This window comes from Chelonoidis abingdonii, chromosome 17, assembly GCF_003597395.2.
Source record: "Chelonoidis abingdonii isolate Lonesome George chromosome 17, CheloAbing_2.0, whole genome shotgun sequence".
In the NCBI taxonomy this organism is placed as follows: Eukaryota; Metazoa; Chordata; order Testudines; family Testudinidae; genus Chelonoidis; species Chelonoidis abingdonii.
This window is the reverse complement of record NC_133785.1, coordinates 10781338-10806985: the sequence shown is the minus strand read 5'-3', so window position 1 is coordinate 10806985 and position 25648 is coordinate 10781338. Positions and strand designations below refer to the sequence as shown.

General features: G+C 51.6%; 1 protein-coding gene across 5 annotated transcripts in view; it reads right to left on the bottom strand.

Annotated features, from left to right (window-relative positions):
- PC (pyruvate carboxylase) overlaps positions 1-25648 on the bottom strand; it is a 248923-nt gene that overhangs the window by 99925 nt on the left and 123350 nt on the right. For all 5 annotated transcript variants that reach the window (XM_032804324.2, XM_075073286.1, XM_032804323.2 and 2 more), the window contains one exon: positions 16497-16615. In XM_032804324.2, coding sequence (XP_032660215.1) covers positions 16497-16615 — 119 coding nt within the window. The remainder of the gene's footprint in view (positions 1-16496; positions 16616-25648) is intronic.

Below are 25648 nucleotides of genomic sequence, written 5' to 3'. Positions count from 1 at the left end.
TCTTTATATAACCTCACACTGCCCCCTGAGATGAAAGGAAATGTGATCCCCATTTTACAGATGAAGAAACTGAGGCACAGAGCAAAGAAGTCATGCAAGAGAGCCAGGAATTGACCCCAGATCTCCAGGGTCCCAGCTGAGTGCTGTAACCCCAGCCTGAAAGTTGGCTTAGCAAACAGCCTGGAGTTTCTTGTGAGTCTTGGGTCTGGCCAGCCTGCCAGGTCTTTGCAATGGTAAATGCTCTGAAGTTATAAACTGGGCTGTGAACCTGTTCTGAGGATAATTATAGTGATGGGAGGAAACAATTACAATTGTTATGGCAGAAGACAGCAGGTGGCGCTATTTCTGGCAACATCCAAGTTGTGTCAGTGAGAGAGAAGCAGGAGATCTAGTGGATAGCACAGGAGCAGTGAGGACTGAAGTATGATCCAGACTTGGGACAGCCAGCTGAAAATCTTCCCAGCTTCTGCTCCTATCGCTTCTAGCTCTAAAAACACTCTTGGCAGCATCTCCTCTCTGCCAGAGGGCAAACTGGCCTTTAATGTGGATAAATACAAGGTTTCTGGTGTCAGATCTTGGGCGATCAAGGATACAAGAGGCGACATCGGCTAAGCCCAGCCAAAAGCAACATGCGCAGCTTCAAGGTTCTGCGGCAGTTTGCAACAGACGAGAGGTTTGTAGAGAACAGAGAGCCCTGTTGGGACAGTGCGAGTCAAAGGAAGAGCTGCAGTGGATGATGTGTCGTTTCAGCAAAGGACCTTGAGATTCGGCAAAGGCTTTAATATAGCGTTGCATGTTTGTGTGATAAATATTTTATATGGCACCCACCGGAGTGACAGCAAGGCCTGTGGTAAGAGAAATAAGACAGGCTGCCAGCCAGTCACACAAATCAAACAGTGCTCTGACATCCTCATTGCTTGTTATGAGGAGGATTATGGTAGATTCTACAGACACCAACCAAGGGTGGGGCCTCTGCTGTGCTGGGTGCTGCACAGACAGTGAAAGACTGTGCCAAGGAGCTTCCAATGGAAAAATACAAAGGAGGGGAGGGGAACCAAGGCACAGAGAAGGGAAGGAACTTGCCCAGGGTCACCCAGCAGGTCAATGGCAGAGCTAGGAACGGAGCCCAGGAGGTTCTGATTGCCAGTGTACTCCTTGTTCTAACCACTGAAGCCTACTCTCTCCCTGGCACTAGGAATAGACCCTAGATGTCCTGACTCCCAGTCCGCCCCACTCTGACCACTACACCCACATTTCCATCCCAGTCCTGGCTCCCAGCCCCACCCCCACCTGCTGTAACAAGCAAAGTACACTGCCTCTATGATGCAGCAAGGAACTAAACACGAACTACACGTTTAGAAAGAATCGTTCTAGGGGAAGGTCATAGATATACTTGCTTTTTGTGTATTTTTATGGCGTATTGATCCCAAGGGAGAGTAATTTGTCTGGCGTGTGCCAAAGCATGCAAGCAATTATACAGCTCAGACTCCTCCTCAGCCAGCTCCCTGGAGCTGAGGTGATAGCAAGGGATTTCAGTGGAAATGCCAGCGTATGTAGCTAGCTCCAGGCACTGACACACATGGGGATCATATGCAGTTTATTAAATGTGCATGCAGTGTATATTTAACAGGCATCCAACATATTATATTTGTATGCCGCATATTACACTTGTACACATGACATTAAACAGGCACCCTGCATATTACATATGCATGTAATATATATTATATTTGCATGCAGTAAATATATATCCTATACTACATGCAGTATATTAAATAAGCACAAAATATATTACATCTGCATGCAGAAAATTACCTGTGCATACAGGAAACTACCGGTGCATGTAGCACTGCATATTTGCATGCAGTAAATACCTAACTGTGTGAGGTATATTACATATATACCTGCAGCATATATATGGATATGAAGCATACTACACATGCATGTAGTGTGTTTGTACGCAACATGTTACATATGCAAGCAGTATATTTAACAGGCACTCACAATACGTACCCAATGTATATATCTGTATGCAATATATTGCATATGCACACAGGATATTAATTATCCAAACAGTACATTATATTTTGATGCACTATATCACTGGTTCTCAAACTTTTGTACTGGGGACCCCTTTCACACAGCAAGCCTCTGACTGCGACCCCCTCCCCTTATAAATTAAAACCACTTTTTTATATTTAACACTATTATAAACGCTGGAGGCGAAGTGGGGTTTAGGGTGGAGGCTGACAGCTCACGACCCCCCAAATAATAACCTCACGACCCCCTGAAGGGTCTCGACCCCCAGTTTGAGAACCCCTGCACTATATTAAATAAACACATAGTATATTAGATCTGCATGCTGCATATATATGAGCATGCAGCATATTGGAGTACGAACACAGTATATGTGTGTGTGTGTAGGTATGCAATCTATTACATTAGCACATAGTATCTGACATATGGATACTGTATATTATGTTTGCATGCAGTCTATATATATCTCTTGGCATGTGGTAAATGACTTTTGCAGGCAGCATATTAGATTTGGAAGTGGCATATATATGCATGCAGTATATTGCAATACGCATCATACACCAAGAATGGCATGCGGTCGATTACATTTGCACTGCAGCAGCCCTATGGATTTTCAGCGGCACCAGATCCGTTTGCTTCTGGATTTCGTGCCACCTCAAATTAGATTTCCCCAGCATGCAGATCTAATATACTATGTGTTTATTTAATATAGTGCAGGGGTTCTCAAACTGGGGGTCGAGACCCTTCAGGGGGTCGTGAGCTGTCAGCCTCCACTCTAAACCCCACTTCGCCTCCAGCATTTATAATAATGTTAAATATAAAAAAGTGGTTTTAATTTATAAGGGGAGGGGGTCGCACTCAGAGGCTGGCTGTGTGAAAGGGGTCCCCAGTACAAAAGTCCCCCAAGAAATGAGGCAAAATTATCTGCTAACGCTGCAGCAACCCAATCAGGTGCAAGGTGGCCGGCAGTTTTGGATGCCTGGGCCGGATAATGAACACAGTACATTCTGTGTGTCTGGCCCTGACCTCAGAACATAGCAGTTAAGCCTGAGCAACCTTTGCTGTTAAGGAGAGACCGATTCGTTTGCACCAGCGCTGGAGAATTAAGAAGAGCAGATGGAAACTTTCCAAGGGCACAGTTGGGAAAGGAGAGAGGATCCTACCGCGTGCGCCCGCAAAAACAAATGCACACAACACATACCAGCTGCCCAATTCTCTATCAGGGGGCAGACACACCAACCCCAGCCTGATTCTCTCCAGCAGGGGGCAGCGCCCCCTCCCCCATCCCCAGTACTATCTTAGAACATGGGAATTGTTGTGCAGGATCAGACCAATGAGCCCATCTAACCTGGTATCTGACCCCCCGCCACAACCCAATCCCATCCCTGCTGGGTTGGATCAGATCTAGGAGGCCATCCAGCCTAGTATCTCTCCCCCCACCCCCAGATCAGACCAATGTGCCCACCTGGCCCTGTCTTCGGTCTTTGACAAAGGCTGTCCCCAGAAGTTTCAGAAGCGTCAGAAAACCTCAGAACCTGTTGATACCAGGACCCAGACTCTGCTGGCAGCCAGCAAGGAGTGGGCCTCAGACCCGAAGAGAACTGCTTTAACTTTACGCACTGCTGCCATCTAACCAAGTCCCTGCCTGGCCCCAGTTCCAGTCGTGTGTCAGCACTTTGCCATCGGGCAATGCAGCAACCCTTGTGTGGTGGGGAAGCACCATTATCCTCAGCGTACAAAGACGGAAACAGACACAGAGACTAAGTGGCTTGCCTGAGGTCTGTGGCAGAGCAGGGAAGGGAGCCCAAGGGTCCTGGCTCTCAGGTCCTCTGCTCTAATCCACCCCCTCCACGCCCCTCCCAGAGCCAGCTGACTCCCAGCAATTCCTGCACTAACCACCAGAGATCACTCCCTTCCCACAGTTGGAAATAGAATCTCAGAGTCCTGACCCCCACAGCCTTCTGCTCTAACCACTAGACCTCACTTCTCTGCCAGAGCCAGCAATAGAACCCAGGAGCCCTCACCCAGGAGTGGGGTCTAATGGGTTAGAGCAGGGGGGGCTGGGAGTCAGGACTCCTGGGTTCTCTCCCCAGCTCTGGGACAGGAGCAGGGTTTGGTGATTAGAGGAGGTGACAGGGTGCATGTAAAAAAAATCACCAAGAAGCCTCCCCAGCCACACAAGACAGAGATAATCTTCCTGCTCCCTCACCGCCTCTTGCAGACAATTGAAGCAAAGAGAAAAGTGAGACAGGCTCCCCAGCCCGAGAGATCAGCCTGGATTCTCAGAGTGAGGGCTGCCCACCCAATTCAGGAAGAAAACCAGACTGACAAATAAAAGCAAGAAGGAGGTGGGAGAGTTTCTCTAACTGCAAGCAGCAGTGCTCACCACTGCACAATGGAGAGCCGGACGCACGCGAGGGCGGAGGAAGAGAGAACCGATTTCAAGAGCATTACATGGCTATTTTTAGGCATGGCTCTATCAGCCTGTAATCCAGGGTGGAGTGCCTAGGGGAGCAGGAGCAGCAATGGGGCATGACTGGCGGTCTCTCATTATTATCTACAGCTAGATCCCCCTTACCCCCCCCAAGGGCTAGGAGAGAAGTGGCTTGGCCACAGCATTCACATTTATGATTACGGTGTGTATTGCAGTGACATGCCAGGTGCTGCACACACCCTGATCACCACTGGGGCCCACAGTAGTGCAAACACCCAGTGAGAGACAGTCTCTGGCCCAATGAGCTTACAACCGAAATAGACAACGGGTGGGCAGGGAAACTGAGCCACAGAGAGGCAAACAGACCTCCCCAAGGGCAGTGTTAGAGCCAGGAACAGAACCCAGATTTCCTGGCTCCCAGTCCACTTCTGCGCCAATCCAGTAGACCCCCTTCCCCTTCCAGAGTTAGAAACAGAACCCAGGAGTCCTGACCCCCAGGCCACCCTCTTAGCGGTAGAGCCCACTGCCTGACAAACCATCATTGAGACTGATTTGCTCCCAGTGTATACAATAGAGCAGGGGCAGGCAACCGATGGCACGTGTGCCAAAGGCGGCAGGTGAGCTGATTTTCAGTGGCACTCACGCTGCCCGGGTCCTGGCCACTGGTCTGGGGGGCTCTGCATTTTAATTTAATTTTAAATGAAACTTCTAAACATTTTTAAACCTTATTTACTTTACCGACAACGATGGTTTAGTTATATATTATAGACTTACAGAAAGAGACCTTCTAAAAACATTAAAATGTATTACTGGCCCGCAAAACCTTAAATTAGAGTGAATAAATGAAGACTCGGCACAGCACTTCTGAAAGGTTGCCAACCCCTGCAATAGGGTTACCAACTTTCTAGTTACACAAAACAAACACCCTTGCCCTGCCCCTTCCATGAGGCCCTGCCCCAACTCACTCCACCCCCCTCCTTCTGTCACTCGCTCTCTCCCACCCTCGCTCACTCGCTCATTTTCACTGGGCTGGGGCTGGGAGCTGAGGTGCAGTTGGGGGTGAGGGCTCCGGCTGGGAGTGCGGCTTCTGGCCAATGGGAGCTGAGGAGCCGATGTTCAGGGTGGGGACGCCCTCACAGCTCCTGTGGCTGCCCCTATGCCTAAGAGCTGGAGAGACATGCCGGCCACTTCCTGGAAGCCATGTGGAGCCGGGTAGGGAGCCTGCCAGCCCCACACCAACCAGACTTTTAATAGCCCAGTCACAGGTGCTGACTGGAGCTGCCAGAGTCTCTTTTCGACCAGGTGTTCCAGTCGAAACCTGGACCCCTGGCAACCCTAGTATACAACAGTGCAACAGCATCTGAGCTGAGCCAAGTTACATTGACAGCCACCAAACAATGCCACAAATGGTGCACATTCGAGCAGTTAGTGGGGGTGGTCTCTCGGAGCCAGGACTCCTGGGTTCTATCACAGCTCTGGGAGGGAAAGAAGGTCTAGTGGTTAGAATGGGGGGCTGCACGTCAGGACTCCTGGCTCCTATATCCTCTCCAACCCTTTACCCTTCCATGCCTCCATTTCTCTGAGAGTCAAATACTTCATGGCAACACTGCACAGGGAGGAGGCTGGCTTGGCCGGGGGTGTGGGGGAAAAGCGGTTCATGCAGCACTTCAATCAAATCTGCAGAGCTAAAACCTCATCCTAGCCCCTTGTAGCTGCTGGAGCCACCCAGGCTAAGTGATTTATATTCAGCCCAGCTCCCTGGGTTGGAACATCAAAGGGATTCTGCTTCTCAACCCCAGCACAGGAATATTCACCGCGCAGACGCCTCCGGCCTCCTCCTTGCCATGCCGGCCCCCTCAGCCATGGGGCCACGGCCAGACACCCCTCAGTTGGAAATGAACGACACCACTCCTCAATCCTTCCTCGTTGCTCTCCAGGTTGTGACCAGGAGCATCATCTTCAGAGGAGAAGCGCCGGAGGGAGGGGGGTGAGAGCGTTGGCTGTGAGGGCGCATGAGGGCGCCGGAGGGAGCAGACGCACTGGCTGTGGGGGAGCTCATGCTTCCTCCAGTCCTGGCCTGTCCCAGAAGGGGGCGCTTTAGGAAACAGGGCAGGAGCACTGGCTGTGGGGGAGCTTCTGGCTAATCCAGTCCCAGCTTCTCCCAGCAGGGGGCGCTGTAAGGCACTAGCTCAAACTAAGATCAACTTGGCAAACAGTGGAGCAGATGTCAGAAACTGCCCTGACCATGATCTGCATGCCCTGTATGTGCCTATCTCCGGGAGACCCCTGAGGCCAGACAGCCTGGGGAGAGAAATCCCCAGAGCCCCCCAGGCAGGCACACACAGGCCCCTCTGCAGTGAAGCAGGCTGGAAGCTGTCAGCAGAACACATGGCCTGGCTAGAGCTTCCCTGGGAGCAGAGACAGCTGCTTGGGGAACTGTGAAGCCAAAGGCTGCGTCCTGCTAATTAGAGCTAATTTTTGTAATTGGCTGCATATGCCCAATGCTGACAAGGATTTATGGCATTGTTAATGCCCCTGGAAACACACAGCGCCACCCTCCCCTTTTCCCATTCCTAATCTCCCAATTGCCAGCTAATTGATAACAACTTCACATTCATTATAGTGCCTGGCTTTGCCAAAAGACTCTCTCTCTAGACATGGCTGCGGTCCGTGCATTGTTTACAAAGGATCCCTCGCCCGGAGCTGAGATGCAGCTGCCTCTGGGGTGGGGTACATGGCCTGTTTATACAGTACCCTCGCCTGGGACTGAGATGCAGCCACCTCTGAGGTGGGACACAGGGGCTGTTTATACAGTTTCCCTCGCCCAGGGCTGAGATGCAGCTGCCTATGGGGTGGGACACAGGGGGTTGTTAATACAGGATCCCTTGCCTAGGAGTGAGATCAGCTGTCGTTATCCCTTTGTTACAAAAGGAGATGCGGAGGCCCAGGATGGGGCAACGACTTGCACACGCTCACTGGCAGTGCAGGGAGTAGAACCCAGTCACCCAAAGCGGGCACAGTGTTCTAGCCACTCCTGCATAGCTGCAATCCAGCCCTGCTGCCCTCTATGAGACTATAATAGGGTGCTTGGCCCTTTAAGGGCCAGGGGGCTCAGGCCATTCAGCCGTTTTATTTACCAGGATCAGACCCAGCTAAGAAGTCTCAGAGTTCTTCAGCCCTCAGATCCTGTCATAAACAGATAGCTAAGGGTTAATGTTTCTTTTACCTGTAAAGGGTTAACAAAGGGAACCAAACACCTGACCAGAGGGCCAATCAGGAAACCTGATTTTTCAAAGCTCAGGGAGGGAATTTGTGGGGTGTGTGTCCTTTATCTGTGTCTCCTCTCTGTGCGCTCTCGGCTATGAGAGTGATCTCTATCTCCAGGCTTTTCTATTCTTCTGTTTCTAAGTGTAAGTACAAAGGTAGAAAGACAATAGGCTTATATGTTTTTTTTGTATTTACATGTGTGTAGTTGCTGGAATGTTTTAAATTGTATATCTTTTTGGATAAGGCTGTTTATTCATTTTTCTTTTAAGCAATTGATCCAGTATATTGTCAACCTTGATACAGAGACCATTTTTATGTCTTTTTCTTTCTTTTTATATAAAGCTTTTTTTTTTAAAACTTGTTGGATTTTCTTTTCTACAGTTGAGGTTCAGGGATAGGAACTCATGTGCAGGGTTACGTCTCTCTTCAGGGAAAGACTGGAGGGGAATCTCTGTTGTTCAGAGTTGAAAGGCTGTACCTTTAGACTTGACTGGGTTTGAAAGAAATCGGCTCTCTTTGTTTTGTGTTTTTCAAGGAATTGCAGCCGGAGAAATCTTCTGGAGTAGGTAAGAGCGAAGGAAGTGGCGTATATTTCCCTTGTTGATGAGACCAGAGTCTGAGTTTGGGGATCCCAGGGAAGGTTTTGGGGAGACCAGAGTGAGGCAGGCACTGTAATTCCTGTCTGGTGGCAGCGCTATCAGATCCAAGCTGGTAATTAAGCTTGGAGGTTTCGTGCTAGCATCTTAGTTTCTGAACTCTAAGGTTCAGATCTGAGTAGGAAGCTATTACAGATCCCTCTTATGGCTCTTTCTCTGTGATGTTTCAATGGGTACACCCAGAGCTGATGCAGCATCCCAGTCACTGGTGCCGTGAAGTCAACTCCCTGCTCCTATTCAGTGCTGCCTTCTGATCCACCCCAGAACTGCATTCAATCTTGGCTCCCTGTTCACACTGGGAGCTCACAATTACTTGCTTTTCACCAGGATCTGACTCCTTTCCAGAGTCCCTGAGTCCAAGAGCACAGCTCCCCCTCCCAACCCCGTAGGTACAGCTGACATTTCTTGTCCCTGTACACACAACCTTGCCTCTGGCTGTAGGAAAATGCACTTTCTTCGAATGAGCCCAGCTTCCCAAGCGACTCCGAGTTGGAAAAAGGTTTGGAAGGGGCATTCCTGTGCGGCCTAGATCCATAGATTGTAAGGCCCGAAGACACCTCAGAGCATCCAGTCTGATCTTCTGTCTATTACAGGCCATTCCATTTCCCCCAACTCGCCCAGGTTAAGTCCAGTATCCGGTGTGGGTCTAAAACATGCCATCTAGTGCTGGGCTAGCTGGATGTTGGTCCTGAGCCACTCTGAGCTACATTCGCCACTCCTCAGGAAGCCACAAATTGTCCTGGCCTCAGTTGCACCCATTTTGCAGGACCAACAAAGGATGGTGCAGCAGTTCAGGTGCTAGCACGGGCCACTTGAGTTCTGTCATAAACCCTGGACCAGACACGGGGGACTAGATTCACAGAGGTTCTTCTGGGTTGCAGTGTCTAAGCTGGAGTGCTCCCCGGGGGCCTGATGCCGAGTGGAAGTCTTGGCTCCAAGTCAGACGCTCCACGCCTTGCGTGTAAGGAAAGGATGCTCAGAAGCCAGCAAGCTGTGCAGGGAGCCAGCTCTGGAAGCCAGGAGTGAAATGCAGAGGAAAGGGACAGGGTTCAGGGTCCAGCACCTCACTCACTCACTTGTGAGCCCTCTCCTGGAGTTAGGTGCCTAAGACAGGGTGGCCCTTTCTCATGGAGAAGCAGAGAGCGCTGCCCTCAGACGGCCAAGAGCTTGACACTCAGGGCACTCAGCAGGGCTGTGGAAAGATGTGTTCAAGTCCCTGCTTGGTCTCAGGCAGAGTGGGGATTCAAACCTGCATCTCCCACAACCCAGGTACGTGCCCAGCCCACTGGACTGTTACCCATTCTGGGCCAGACCTACACACGTGCTATCTTTTGCACAAGGCCTAATCCTGAGCATGCTCAGAGCACACCTACAGGATCAGGGGCCTCTGGCAAGCAAGCAGGGGAACACACAGTGTGAGAATCCTGCTTCAGGGCTGGGGTTTTGGCTGATGTGAGGCTTCGAACTGCTTGTAAGTTGTGGTGTAGCATTAGGAGTCAATGGTTTTGTGCATGCTGATTGGCAGGGAATTAGGCAGCAGCTGAGCAGGAGCCTGGAAATTCTCAGTGGCACCTAGATGTTGGACTTAAGCGCCTACATCCTTTTGTGGGTCTAGCCCCTAAGGAGCTGGCCCTTGGCTGCTCTGTGCCTCAGTTTCCCCACCTGCACAATGATGGTAATAGCTCTGCCCTACCTCCCCCAGGGGTTGTGAGGATAATACATTAGAGAAGCACCAGGGGATGGGGTGGGGGCAAGATAAGTCTCTGAGATAGAAGCACAGTCTGATTTGCCGAGCATGCCGGGCTGAGATCATGGTAAGATGACATCTTATCCTGGTGCCTGACCTCCAGGCCTTCATTAGTGCAGACAGTGCCCCCAAGTGGTGAGGACTGCTGGTAGCAAGGCACCCACAAGCAGGCAGGATCAGAAAGGATCCCACTCGGGCTGCAGTCTGGGCTGTCTCTCACCCGCTCATGTGACAAGGCCTCATAACGGGGGCCAGACATCACTCTGCTAGGAGTGCTGATGAACTGAACAAGGTGACAACGTGCGTGCTTGGCGTTTCAATAACTGTGCAGCCGTTCATTGCCCTCAGGGTTCGATGGCGGGGGTCTATCAATGGCACTTACGTGGCCCCATCGCTACACAAGCTGAGCGCCTCATGAGTAGTCATGTATTATCCCCAAGACTCCCCGGGTAGGCAGGGCAGAGCAGAGATCACTGTTGTACAATGGGTAAAACGAGGCACCCAACTTGCCCAATGTTGGTGGTGGAGCAACAAGTGAACCCTGGTGTCTCAAGTCCTCAGCTAGTGTCCTAACCACTGGGCCATCCTTCCTCCAGTCTGTAATTATTTATCATTCATTATTTATGCATGGGTTTTGAACAATTATATGTGCAGCGCTCTGGGCCCCGAGTCTGGTCGGGGGGGTCTGAACAGTGCTTAGCACATGGGGGGGGGTCTCAGTTGAGAATCCCCCCCATGTGCTAGGCACTGTATATTTGGGCCTTTGGATTGCTACCATCACATGAATAGGCTTGAAAGGATGAGATTTTTAATCTGGAAATATCGGTAAACATTGGTTTCACCACGCACACAAATAGACGCAAAAATACTTCAAAACACAACAGTCGAAATGTACAGACGCAGGGCTGGCCCACAACATTTTGGCACCTGGCGCGGGGAGCTCAAATGACGCCTCCATGGCCCCTCACTTGGGCCAAAACTTTGAAAGGTCTCAATTCTGCCCTCTTCCTGTTCTACTCCTCTCATGGTGCTGCTCTGCTACCTACCCCAATATAGGAGAACTGACAACTTAAAATGCCTTGTTCAAAAATTTTAAGCAACACTTAACTTTCAAATGCCTGAACAGCAAATGTAACTTTTCTTGTCTGCATAGTAAACACTGGCGTTTTGATCTGTTTGAATAATCAAAGTGGTGCTTTCTGTGCCTTCTTGGCTGCAAAGATTTGAACTGCTTCCTGAAGGTCCACAGTCTGGGCCAGCTCATGCTCTATTGAGATGCTTGCAAGGCTGACCAGCCTCTCCTGTGTCATTGTGGAGCATAGATGTGTTTTTATTAACTTCAGCTTGGAGAAGCTGCGTTCTCCACTGGCAGCTGTTACAGGAAGTGTGAGAAGTATGCGCAGAGCAACAAAAGCATTTGAAAAGAGGGTGGTCATCTTATGTGTGCACATATATTCCAGAACAGCCTTTGGAGTTGATCCTGCTGAAATGTATCTTGAAAGGGCTTTCAGTTCATCACCTAAATCACTCGCATCAATATTCCGCATGTCATCATGTGTCAACACTGTCTCTAGTGCCTTGCATTGCTGGTGTGGGTCTTCTTCACGTATAGTGAGGGGTTTTGGAATATCGTACAACATCTCAAATATGCTGCTGTGTTCCTTGAGCTGCATGAAACATTCTTGAACTGACTGTATTGCACAATCTAGCAGCTGGTTAAAGAATTCAACTTTGAATTGTTGTTTGGGATCGCTTATGGGATTATCCCATGCCTCGTAATCAAAATGTTTTCTTCTTTGGTGACTCTTGTATATTTTTTAATGGGTGGGAAAATAGCTTCAGGGTGAAGTTCCTCTGCCAACTTCTGTCCACTCTTCAGAACGTTTTGAAATCCCTCATCTGACCAATAAAACTGTAGGTATGAATTTGGTTTGTCCAGTTGTTCCATTGCTCCAGATATATCAAGGTCAACACCTTGGAGTCTCTCGCTTACAACATTTCAAACAGTATGTCATGCCACAACACTAAGCCACACAGAAATTTGAAGTTATATATGTTTCTGGTGATTCCATTTCCCACTGCCACTGTTCTCCCACAAACAGTTCCTGTCATAGCATTATCCTCCATAATGGCAACTATGGCATCATCTATCTTCCCAATTTGGTGTTTGATAGGCATTATCGTCTCCACTCGACTTTCCCATCGTGTGGCACTCAGTGGTTTCAGTGTCAGAGAGGATGTTCTCAGATATTGCTTCAAAATTTGCCATTGAAGAGTTGCTGCAGAGAAAAATACATAGATACTTTGAATTACATTAAAAAATTCAGCAGCCTCACTGGAAGCTGATGCTGCAACACTGACCACCAAGTTCAGTGGATGAGAACTGCATGGGACAAAAAAATCTCAGTGGTTTAATTCTTGGATCCATGTCTGCACTCCTCTGTTCTTTCCTCTCGTGTTGGCACCATTATCGTAGCCCTGACCTCTCATGTCAACTATCGCAATTCCCGTATCTTCCAGCTTTTTAAGAAGCACATTTGTCAGACCAGTTCCTGTAGTATCATCAATGTCAAAAAATTTTAGAAAATGCTCTCTGACAGTCACCACTGCAGGGACATTTTCACTAGGTTCTGTTGTTGTTACAAAACGCACCATTAAAGTCATTTGTTCCGTATGGCTGGTGTCAGGTGTGCAGTCCAGAATAACAGAGTAATATCTCGCTTTCAGATTTGCCACAATCTTCTGTTTGACTTTTGTGGCCAGTAACTGTATGATCTCATTTTGAATTGTTTTTTCAAGGTAGTGGTGTGTGTACATTTCTTGGATGGTGACTCTTCTTAGATGCACCTGGAGTACAGCATCAAACTCAGCCATCAGCTCCACAATTTTAAGGAAGTTTCCATTGTTTGTCACATACAGGTGATCTGAAGTGCCACACAGTGCTAGGTTTGGGTAACAAGCATTCTCACAATGGCAATGAGCCCTTTTTTTTGCCAGTAAAGAGACTCTGACGCAGTCTTCTCTTGATGCTGATCATCTATGGTGGCCTTTAACCTTAGTCTCATCTCAAGCTCTTTCCATTGATGGAATACTCTCTGGTGATTTGCTGCCTTCTCATGGCATGCCAGATTTCTAGCCAGATTTTTCCAGTCTTTTGTTCCTGTAGAACCCAATGTGGCTGGAACATTAGACTGGAAGAGTTTGCAACAAAAACAGAATGCAGCATTCTGGGTTTTTGAATAAATAAGCTATGGCCTCTCCACTTTGTCACCATTTGGGATTTCATGCCAGTAGTGTGCTGGATGGAAACTTCTATTTTCATTGTCTTTGGGGAACATGAAGTTTTTCACTTGCTGTGGCCCATGCAGTACAAGTAAGTCCCTCAGGCTACTGCTCAAGTGGGTCCACAGTCTTGGATCATCTAGACATAAGGAACTAAACTCAGCGGCAGCAGTTTCTTGCACCTTCACCACACTCTTCTCTGATCTACACTTTTCTTCAGGAATGTGCATCCATTTGAGGTGTTGATATGGATGCTGCAGTAGCTGCCAGGTCACCTGCACTCTGACTAACTGGAAGATCAGGCATCTCCTCACCACTCACATCCTCACTGGGGCTGGAAGGCTCACCGGGAACATTTGTGTGTATGTATCTCAGGAGAGCTCCTTCCTGCTCAAACAGAAAAGCTTCCTGTGCTTGCTTTCTTCTTCTGAATGCTGCCCCAGAACGGTGCTTTCTTCTTTCACTCATGACTGCTGTTCTGTGCCAGCTAGAGTGGCTCTCAACACTCAGTTGAAGGGGACAAATAAGCAGGCTGGTAGCAGAGACTGAATGAGGGAAGATATCAGCATCTTAAGGGCAGGGGCAGCTCTAGCTTTTTTGCCGCCCCAAGCATGGCAGGCAGGCTGCCTTCGGCGGCGCACCTGCGGGAGGTCCCCGGTCCTGCGGATTCGGCAGCTTGCCTGCAGGAGGTCCGCCGGTCCCACGGCTTCGGTGTACCCGCCGCTGAATTCGTGGGACCGGTGGACCTCCCGCAGGCATCCCGCCCTCGCAGGGACTGGCAGGGCACCCCCTGCAGCTTGCCACCTCAGGCATGCGAGCGCTGGTGCCTGGAGCCGCCACTGCTTAAGGGCCTTACTGCCTCCTACTACTTCAGCTGACTGCCTGTTCTCGAGTGGGTTCAGGGAAGCAGCAGGAAACAGGAAGCTCCCTGAGAAGCTGCTGTTAATCAGTTCAGGTGCCTGGGGCTGCTAGAAGGGTACATAAGAGGGTCCTCCTCTTCTCTCTCCCTGCAGCTCCTGCTGCTTTCTGTTACTCCCTCTCACCTTTTCTCCTGCCTGCCTGTTATGTCTCTTGCGCCCTCCTTCCTCCAGCCCAGCATTCCACCATCTCTGTGCATCTAGAACAGAGAGAATACATATGCACCAGCAGCAGACACAATTTTCTACACTCTGGGTCCTAGTGGTGCCTCCCCACAGTCTGGCACCTGAGGCGGCTGCCTCAGTTCACCTCAGACGGACAGTGTCAGAAAAATGTTGCTTGGAAACTTATTCCAGTTTGATTTAAGGAGATTTACTTTGTCTACGTGGACATGCCATGTTGACAATTTGTGTTTTAACCGCTAGGAAGCTTTGACTTTGTGAATCTCAGCCTCTCCTCTCGGTCAATAATTATTGTCTCACTCCCCCATTCTGTGACCCTCCCCATAATTTCCTGCAACTGTGAACATTTCAAATCAATAAAAATTGTAAAAATCTTTAAAATAAACATTGCTATTATCTGTCGCTATAAACAATGAAAAATTCAAATCAAATTTGGCCAAACCCTCTATATAAACAGCAACCGTACGCCAGGTGAATCACAATTTTAGCACATGAGGCACCTAGCATTCTTGTGCCTCATGATATTTAGTTCTTTCCTTAAAGCACCAGCTCCTGGAGTCATGAACGTATGAGAAACTCAACTTTTCTTTTCTTTTCGGAGATAGTTTTCTAACCCTCGCAGTGGGGGAGAAAACCTGGAAAAGATTAACCTTAAGGGCTCCAAAACCATAAGGAAAACTAAAAAAACAAGATGAATGCTCAAAAATCTCATTATTTCCTAAGCCAATTTCCTGCTCTTAAAGAACCTTCTTGCTGTTTTTTTTAAGCCAAGCTCATAATGTTTAAGCCAATGGGGTGATTTTTAAAGCCAGTGCGGTGATATTTCCGGGGATCTCTGATTTTCTTCTGCACCAACCTGATGATTTTCAAGATGATCTGACTTGTGAATTTGGAACACCCAAGCCTCAGAGCCTCTGATGTTGCTGGTGGCAGCTCTGCTGAAACACCAGCCAAGCTGGGAGGAAGGATTTCCTTCTTCCCCTCCCAGGCGGAGTGTGGGGACTCCCGCTGCTCCTTTACAGTGCGGAGTCTAAAGCTGTGTGCGTGAAAACATGCCCCGGCTTTGGGGAGGTGAATGCTGCGAGTTCAGCCCAACGTCTTGGTCTGCATCTAACTGCAAACGCGACAACCACCTTTAACAACCTGCTGAACTGCCTGCTCATATAACAGCAACCAAGAGGTGGTCTAGCTCTCTGGAGCATATCACACAAGGCTACGAGCCACGGTGCAGGGCTATTCTAGTCTATAGGTTATATGCAGATGGAATTTGGTTTGCATTAGCACTAGGAGCCCCAGTCATGGGCCACGACTCATCGTGCCAGGTGATGTACAAATACAGAACAGAGTAGAAAAGACAGATTCTTGGGCATACCTGACTGGCTGGGCCCATTAGTCTGATCTGGGATGGCAGGATGGGAGGCCGAGCTAGATAGGCCTATTGGTCTGAGATGGGACAGCAAACAGCGTTTGGATTCAGTGCACCCAGGGCCGGTGCTTCCATTTAGGTGACCTAGGCAATCACCTAGGGCGCCAGAATTACTGGGGGGCAGCATTTTACCGGGGGGGGGCAGGCGTCTCCAGTTGACCTGCCACAGGTGTGCCTGCGGAGGGTCCGCTGGTCCCGCGGCTCTGGTGGACCTCCTGCAGGCACGCCTGAGGCAGCTCCACCAGAGCTGCAGGACCAGCGGACCCTCCGTGGGAATGCCTGCGGCAGGTCCACTGGAGCCGCGGGAGCAATGCACGGGGCAGCGAAATGGCCGTGCGCCTAGGGCGCCAAAAACACTGGTGCTGGTCCTGAGTGCACCCTCTTCCCCCCTCCATCCCATATGCCACATTCCCACACTCCTCCATCCTCTCATCCCCTCCTCCCAAGGGCTAATACCACCTCCTTGCTCCTACTCCGTATCCCTCTGTTTAGACAGCTAAGAAGGTGCCCCAGCACAGCAGACTGGGGAGCAAGAGGCATCACTTACTCTGTGATCTCTTCTGTCACCGTGTGCTCCACTTGAAGCCGGGAATTCACCTCAATGAAGTAGTGTTTGCCATGTTTATCTACCAGGAACTCCACGGTGCCAGCATTTTCATATCCTACCTGCAAAGAGATAAGGGGTTTGTGAGGGTCTGAGCATTCTAACTGTGTCTCTCAGTGGCAAATATATACAGAGTGGTTGTGGTCTGGGTTAGGGCACAGGACTGGGAAACAGGGCCACTGTGTCTGGTCTAGTGGTTAGAGCAGAGTGACTGGGACGCTGGGCTCCAGGGATCTATCCTTGATGCTGGAAGGGGAGTGGTGTCTAGTGGTTAGAGCAGGGTGGGGCTGAAAGTAAGGACTCCTGGGTTTATTCCTGGCTCGATGCAGGGACTGGGGTTGAGTGGACAGAGGAGGGCTGGGAGTCAGGACTCCTGGGTTCTGTTTCCCTTGCGGCTGCTTCTGGTGGGGGAAGGAGACTGACTCTGAGGTTGCAAGTGGCAAGGTCCCTCTCGGCCAAGTGGGATGAGGATCCCGACCCCAGGAGATGGGTGAGGGAGGGCATCCGAGGGACAAACAAGCAGACAGGTGAATGGCTGTCATGGCCTCATTCTGTCCCTGGCGGTTAGCATGTGACACCTTCTCAGGGTGGCTTGGCTGGCTGGCTTGCAGCCCAATCCCGATTGAGTGCAATCAGACATCATTAGGATACAGCTTTTAATTAGATCTCAGCCCTCCCAACCAAAGCACTTGACTCCAGAAGATGCTGCGCAGGGAGATTTCAGATGCCGGGAGGTGACACTAATGTAGCTTGCGTGATTAGCAATAATGTAACATTCATACACTGCTGGCTGCCAGGTTTTCATCCCTAGGAGCAGCTGAGCAGAGTTTGGGACAGGAGGAAAAGCTGGACCTACTCATATTAACTTGGCTGGGAACCAGGGCCTCCCCGTCCAGCACCCCTCCAGCCTAGACCCTGTGACGAAGAACAAGAGGGGACGGGGGGGTTCCTCCATCGAGCTGGGTGCTGCCCAGAGACACAGTCCATACCCCAAAGAGCTTACTACCCAAACAGGCAAAAGGTGGGCTGGAGATAGGGTTAGCAACTGTTCAATCACACAAATGCAAACACCCTTGCCCCGCCCCCTGCCCCACCCCTTCCCCGAGGCCCTGCTCCTTCTCCGAGGCCCTGCCCCGCTCATTCCATCCCCCCTCCCTCTCTTGCTCACTCTCCCCCACCCTCACTCACTTTCACCAGGCTGGGGCAGGGGGTTGGGGTGCATGAGGGGATGCAGGGTGCAGGCTCTGGGAGGGAGTTTGGGTGTGGGAGGGGGCTCAGGGCTGGGGCAGGGGGTTAGGGTGAGGGAAGGGGGTTGGGGTGCAAGAGGGGGTGCTGGCTCTGGGAGGGGGCTCAAGGCTGGGGCCGGGCCTTGAGGTGCACGAGGGGATGCAGGATACAAGTTCTGGGAGGGGGTATGGGTGTGGGAGGGGGCTCAGGGCTGGGGCAAGGGGTTGGGGTACACGAGAAGATGCGGGGTGCAGGCTCTGGGAGGGAGTTTGGGTGTGAGAGAGGGCTCAGGTCTGGGGTGGGGGGTTGGGGTGCACAAGGAAATGTGAAGTGCAGGCTCTGGGAGAGAGTTTGGGTATGGGAGGGGGCTCAGGTCTGGGGTACGGGGTTGGGGTGCATGAGGAGATGCGGGGTGCAGGCTCTGGGAGGGGGTTTGGGTGTGGGAGGAGGCTCAGGGCTGAGGCAGGGGGTTAGGGGGTGGGAAGAGGTTTGGGGTGCAGGAGGGGGTGCTGGCTCTGGGAGGGGGCTCAGGACTGGGGCAGCGGGCTGGGGTGCAGGAGGGGGTGCGGGGTGGCGGCGCTTACCTCGAGCGGCTCCCAGTCGATGGCACAGCGTGGCTAAGCCAGGCTCCCTGGCCCCACACTGCTCCTGGAAGCAGTTGGCACATCCCTGGGGCCCTTGGGGTGGGAGAGGCCAGGTGGCTTCACATGCTTCCCCCCACAGCTTCCATTGGCTGCCATCCTATTGGCCGCGGAGTCCCCCCACAGGCTGCAGGGACATGCTGGCTGCTTCTGGGAGCAGCGTGGAGCCAGGGCAGGCAGAGAGCCTGCCTTAGCCCCGCTGTGCAGCCAGACTTTTAGCTGCTAAAATCTCCCGGTTTGGCTTCAGTAGCCTCCGGGAGATAGAGTCCGATTCCAGGAGACTCCCGGCGAAAGCAGGAGGGTTGGCGACCCTACCTGGAGAACTGAGGCGCACAGCAGGGAAGGTCAGTAGCAGAGCTGGGAATAGAAAACACGTGTCCTGATCCCTAGCCCAGTGCTCTTTCCTCTGTGCCACAGCCTTCCTGCTGAGCGTCTTTCCTGCTATCCATTGTCCATTAAGGGCATTTCTTGCATCTTCCTATGGAGCAGTGAGACTTGGCCCCTGCTGGAGAGGGGATATGGCCACAGCTGGACCCACTGACCTGCTCGTGTGCAGGGGAACTGTGCGGGCTACCGGGCTAGATGGGTCACTGGGCTGATCCAGGGCAGCAGGTGGTGCTAGACGGGCCCAATGGTCCAATCCAGGCTGGCAGTGGGGGCCGGATATTGAGTAGATGGGACCATTGCTCTGGTATTCACTAAGCTACCCCTAGTGAGCCAAACACTGGGCATCAGGGATGTGTGTTTGCTGCACTGAAACCACAGGCACACAGATCCCCCACTTCTAGTCTCCCACGCCTCCCTTTGATACCCCCCCTGCCGGCCCTCTCCCCATCCTCCTCACCCTCTGCCCAGTGGCCCACATCTCCTGTAGGACACAGCTTTCAAAGCCATTCCCCACAACCCCTGTCCCCCACTGATCTGTGCCGTTCCTGGGCCTCTCAACCTCTTCCCAGCTCAGCTTCCCTTTGCCTTATCCGATGTGACTCAAACGCGCCCTGCAGAGCGCACGTTGCTTGCATTCACATTGGACTGAACCCAGGCTATTTGCAAGAACCATTTCTTTCCCCGCATCTGTCCAAGGATCCCAGGTAATGAAAGAATCATGGCTGCTGCCAGGGAGAGCTCAGAATCCCTGTGGCATGACTGGGACAGGGGTTAATGTTGCTTTGCAAACACAGGGGGATGGAAGGAAAGACAATTTCTCTCTCTGTGTCACTTTCCCCCTAGCGCTGGTGTCTAGTGTGACTGCAGCAACTGCAGTGCTTTCTCTGCCAGCTGCTGTGTCCTCCATCCCAGCAGGTGACATGCAGACAGAGGTACGCTCTGTTAAATTCAGGGAGGTCCGGATAAAATGTAACAGAGGAAGTCTGGAGGACTGGCACATGCCTAGCTGCTGGCAGGCCATTCAAGGGGTAGGTGCTATGCCAAGAACCCCGCTCGCTCCAAGAAGTCAGGAGGAGACACTTTCCACTGCATGCAATCTCACAACCCTGGGTCCCCTTGGAGGGAGATACACAGCTGTGCCTCCACCACTCAGCCTGTGCCCAGAGGTGCTGACGATCACCCGGCTGCTTCGCACCGTTCATTACTCTGGGGGTTTCAGCCGAGGCCCTGAGCGGGATGGGGGCCAGCCAGCGAGAAGAGCTCCCTGGCCCAAAGAACCTGCAGTCTAATTAGACAAAGCTTGGGAGGGGAATCAGCTCCTCAGGGGAGGCAGGCCTAGCCCTCACGTCTCTTCCCTGCCAGCGCAGTGCTCCAGCCATTAAGCCAAAGTGGGATCAGCTATCCTGCCTCTCCACTTCAGGTTCCAAAGGGTTCTCCGGGAAGGCTGACAAAGTTAGCAGGCCTGCCTCTCTTGATGAACGGTTCCTTACAGGAGAGACATTAACTAGCCATAATGGAAGCAGAGCTCTCAGCCAAGGGCCCTAGGATAAGTGGGTAATTTCAGCCTGGCAATACGCACTGCTGCAAAGTCTTCATCTCTCCCCACTTCAATCAGAAATAAACACGCCATTCTCTTGGGAGCCCAGCCACTGGAACGGAACGAAGGACAGGCTGAGGCTGCCACTATCTATGCCATGGGAAGGGGATACTGAGTTCTTTGGGGCCCTCTTAGCCGTTTTTCAGTAATACCTGAGATTCCCACTGTGCCAGGTGCTGCACAGACCCTGGCCAAGATCAGGGCCCCATTGTGCCAGGCGCTGCCCAGACACACGAGAGCATCCCTGCCCTGAAGCCAGCAGCTGTTCAAACTCCGCTTACTTCTCCCACACAAAGCTGAGGATGGAACACAGGCCCCATGACAAGGGCATCTCCACCAGCAATGGCTGGGAAGGAGGTCCCACTTCTCTGCCCTCCACATGGTTATGATCAGCAGCAAGGCAGAGCAGGTTGCAGGTGTCTGGCATAAGCTCCCCTGACCCCTGAGGGACTGTGGGGTAATCCTCACACTGCAATACCACGAACCCCACCCCACAGCAATAGGTTTAAAGGTGATCCCACTGAAGGGCAGCAGAGATAACTTTGTCTCAGCTGAGGTGCAGGGTGCCAGGTGCCAAGCGCAGACTCCTCCCTCATGGATAGAGCCCTGCCAAATGCACAATCCATTTGGGTCGATTTCATGGTTATAGGATTTTTTAAATTGTAAATTTCATGATTTCAGCTATTTAAATATGAAATGTCATGGTGATCCCTCTCCCAGAGCTGAGGACTGAACCCAGGAGTCCTGACTCCCAGCCCCCCTTTCTAACCCCTAGATTCCCCTCCCATAGCAGAGGACAGAATCCATAAAGCCCTCACTCCTGCCCCACCTTCTCCAGCATCTAGACTCCCCTTCTCCTCCAAGCTGCAGGAATAGAACACAGATGTTCTGTGTCCCAGTCCCCACTCCTGACTCTAACCCACTAGACCCCACTCCCTTCCCAGACCAGGGGAAAAAATCCAGAAGTGCTGAGCATCAGTCTAATACCCTCAGAGAGAGAGAGAGAGAGAGAGAGAGAGAGAGAGAGAGAGAGAGAGAGAGAGTGTGGTGTGGTGTTTGTGTGTGTGTGTGTGTGTGTGTGTGTGTGTGTGTGTGTGTGTGTGTGTGTGTGTGTGAGAGAGAGAGAGAGAGAGAGAGAGAGAGAGAGAGAGAGAGAGAGAGAGAGAGAGAGATCCAGGTGACACGAGGACAGAAGCCGTGGCTGTTGTGTCTGCCCGTCTCTCGCAGACGCACCAGCACCTCAGGCGACGCGTGTGAGCAGGGGACATGTCAAGGAACATGATTAACTGTAGCATCGCTGCATCCCACTGAACAGATGCTGCGCTGCAGTGGCAAGCGCTTGGAAAACAAGGGAGGAGTGGTCAGCATGCCAGACTGAGAGTCAGGACGCCTGGCTTCTATTGCCAGCTCTGGGGAGCAAGAGGGGTCTAGGGGTAAGAGCAGGAGGTCAGGCTGGGCGTCAGGCCCCCAGGTTCTCTCTCTTCCATTCCCTGGCCTGTTTAAGAACTGGACGATGAATTACAGATACAAAATCTGCCTGGCCTCGTCACAGCCCTGGGGGTGACCTTGGGCTAGACTGACAGGGACTGGGACCTTCTCCTAGGACATCAGAAAGCATCTCTGCTCCAACCCATGCCTGCTAATTAAACAGGGAGCCCGCAAGCTGTGGCGGCTGGGAGTTCAAGGGGAGCTGAGGGTGGGGAAAATCCTTGAACGGAGCAACCAGTGGGGGTCAGTGCAAGGCTGGGAATTCAATAACACAGACCAGAGAATATGGATTAACTGTGCATTGCAATCTTAGCAGGGCAGGGGGGAGCGGGCGCCAGACAGCCGTAAAGAGGATAATGAAGCATGGAGCTCATTAAAGATGTTTTAACTCTTCGGCGGCTCCTGAATTTTAAGAGGCATGGACAGCAATGATATTTTTCCCTCTTAAAGAGGCAGCCTGGCTGGGAAGCAGGACTCCTGGGTTCTATTCTCGGCTAGGGGAGGGGAGCGGGGTCTAGTGGGCTAGAGTGAGCAGTGCAGAAGGGCAGGACACCTGGGTTCTATTTCCAGTTCTGCTACTTACTTACTGCAAGTCCCCTCTGTGTGCCTCAGTTTACCTGCCGATGCTTTGTTAATTTAGACTGTAAGCTCTTAGGGGCAGAGACTGTCTCTGACTGAGACTGCAGCACCTGGCATAATGGGAACCCCAATCTCAGTCAGGGTCTATGCAGTACCTGGCTCAAAGGGGACCTCTATCTCCATCAGGGCTCCAGAAATTTATTATAACGCTGTGAATCCGAGCTCACTCCGCTGTCTTGAGTAGGTGGGGCTTATTTTGAGGGAGGAGCTCGCCCCGTGCCAGTGCAGACGGCTGGGAGAGGACACTAGCTCTTCCACACAGTAAGTGCAGACAACGTCTGGTTTACAACCACACTCCACAACCTGCGTCCTCCACGTTTGAATACTGGAATCACTTCTCCCCACCATGCGGTTATCTTCCAAGGTGCCGGGGTCACATGCCAATGCTCGGGGGCTGTGCCGAGGTATCTGTTCTTACTGTCCCGAGCTGCCAACCCCACTCCCACCCCCAGTGATGTAAATGCAGTGTAAAAACAGCACCTTCATCTGCTCCCTGCTGGCGCTGGCTCACATCAGACTGTGGAGGCTTTTCTACCCCTGCTGTGGCTGAAGATCAGAGAGGGAGCATCTGGGGAAGGGAGAGCCCCACATGAACATGGCTCATGCATCACAGGAGTTCCTGCCTAAGAAAGACATTGGGCTAGCGACACAGGCATTGGACTAGGAGCTGGCGTCTACTCCTGGCTCTGCCACTGACCTACTGTGTGACCTTAGGAAAGTCCCTTCCCTGCTCTATTCCTTTATTTTCCCACCCGCCTTTTGTCTATGGTGAGACTCCGGACTCCAGAGTTCTATACCCAGTTTTGGGAGAGGAGCAGAGATTGGTAGTTACAGAAAAAGAGTCTGAGAATCAGGACTCCTGGGTTCTATGCCTGGCTCTGGGAGAAGAGCATGACTAGAACCCAGGAGTCCTGACTCCCACCTCTGCTTCTCTAACCACTAAACCCCACTCCCCACCTACAGCTGGGAATAGAACCCAGAAGTCCTGACTCCTAGTCCAGGCTCTAACAGTGGAGATCAGCACCACCCTACTTCCCTATGTTTCAAACTAGCACCAGGGCTTGACTTCTCCACCCCACCTCGAGACATAAGCAACACCCCAGTCGTCTGTTGATTCCTATAAAGAGACGCTCCACATGGAAATGCATCTGTGTTTCCTGTTGCTTAAATTACCTGCTAACAAACTTGAGGGGAAATAATCTCTTAATTATCTATTTAAGAAAAAATGTAGTACAGGCAGCCTAATCAAATATCATTTTGATCATTAAATGAAAGCACATTATGAGGCAATTGAGTGGGTTTAAGAGCGGGATCAGCAAGGCTGGAGCTTCCTGCGCATCAGCAGCTGGAGAAAAGACAGGGTAGCTACATGCATAATAGACATTAGATAAGGCTGCCAGGCTGGCAGTCAGAACGCCTGAGTCCTATCTCCATCTGAGGGAGGAGTGGGGGCTAGTGGTTAGAGCAGCAGGGCAGCTGGAGCCTGGATTCTCGGATTCTCTTTCAACTGGGCCACCAAACTTACAGGGTGAACTTTACCGAGCCCCTTTACCTCAGTTTCAGCTTTCACGCTCTCTTTACACTGTGAGCTCTGTAGGACAGGGACTGTCATTCAGGGTGTGTCTGTGTGGCACCCAGCCCAGTGGGGCCCCCAATCACACTCAGGGTCTGTGTGGCACCCACCAAGACAGGGCCCCTGATTGCAGTCAGGATCTGTGCAGCACCTGGCACGATGGGGCCCCCGATCTCAGTCAGGGCCTCTGGGAGCTTCCACAACTCCACCAATACTGGATTTGCAGGAGACAAATTTAGGCCTTTGTGATGTCGGTCCTTTCCTGCCTTAGGTGGGGGGCACATGAGGCCATGCACGACCCCCAGTAGTTTGCAGCAGCACTCCCAGAAGCCCTTGCACCCGAGGCTGCATACCCAGCTGGTGGGACAGCAATCCCTGCACTGCACACGCATGGATCAGACCCAGGAGCCTCCTGATTCAGGGAGCCTGCTCCCAAGCATCCCTATTATTTCAGGTAGAAAGGCTGGTGGAGGGATGTATTCAAATGAGGTTATGTATATTCAAATATGCAAATCAGGGCACTGTCTTATTTGCACAGAGTACCCAACTCTGCACCCTAATGGGGCATGGTGAATGTGCTAGTCCGCAGTGAGGGGGCAGTGAAGTGGCTGAGCAATGAAGCCAAGGAGACATGAAAGCAGCTAGGGTTTGAAGGGGATCTGGAAATGTAAAGGAGATTGATCAATGGCCCTGCTCTGTGGCTGGTGTCTCATCTGCTCCCTCTGATGTCTCTTTCCAGAGGAATCCCCCACTGAACCACCTGCTGCTCTGCAGATGCTGCCAAAGACACCTCAGTGTTGGGCTGGGTTGCCTCCGGATGCAAATGTAGCAATTTAGACACTGCTCCTGGCCCGGCTTTGTATTAGGTGCTCCCGAGATCGGGGCTCCCCATCATGCTGGGTGTTGCACAGACACGATGCAGATCATGGCGTCCTTGGGCCGGGTGCCGCACAGATCCCTGGCTGAGGCTGAAGGAAGGGAAGTGCTATTATCCCGGTTTTACAGAGCCCTAGACAAAGTGAGTGGCCCAGGGAGTCCATGGCAGAGCCGGGAACTGAACCAATCTCCCAAATCCTAGGTTAATAATCTAACCACAGGGCCAAGCCTCCTCTCTGCGAAAGAAGGGCCATAGGAATACATAGATTCAGGCACAGTGGAGACACAATCTAGACAGGTTGAATGAATGTAGCACCCAGGACTCCTGGGTTCTATTTCCCACTCTACTATTGCCCTTGGCCAAGTCCCTTCCCCTCTCTGTGCCTCCATTTCCCACCCCCTTCTTAGTTAAATTAGCCTGTAAGCAATTTGGGGCAGGGACCGTATCTGTGTATCTGTGCAGTGCTCAGCCCAATGGGGCCCCACTCCCGAGAGGGGTCTGCACAGCATCAGGTGCAATGGAGGCCCTGCACCCAGTCAGGGTCTGCACAGCAGCAGGCACCTTGAGGATCCCAATCTTGGCCAGAACAGGCAAACACAGTTGCTCTATTGACCAGGGGAGCAGAGAGGAAAAAGGCTGGCTCTGCCGGGGAAGGACACTTGAAAT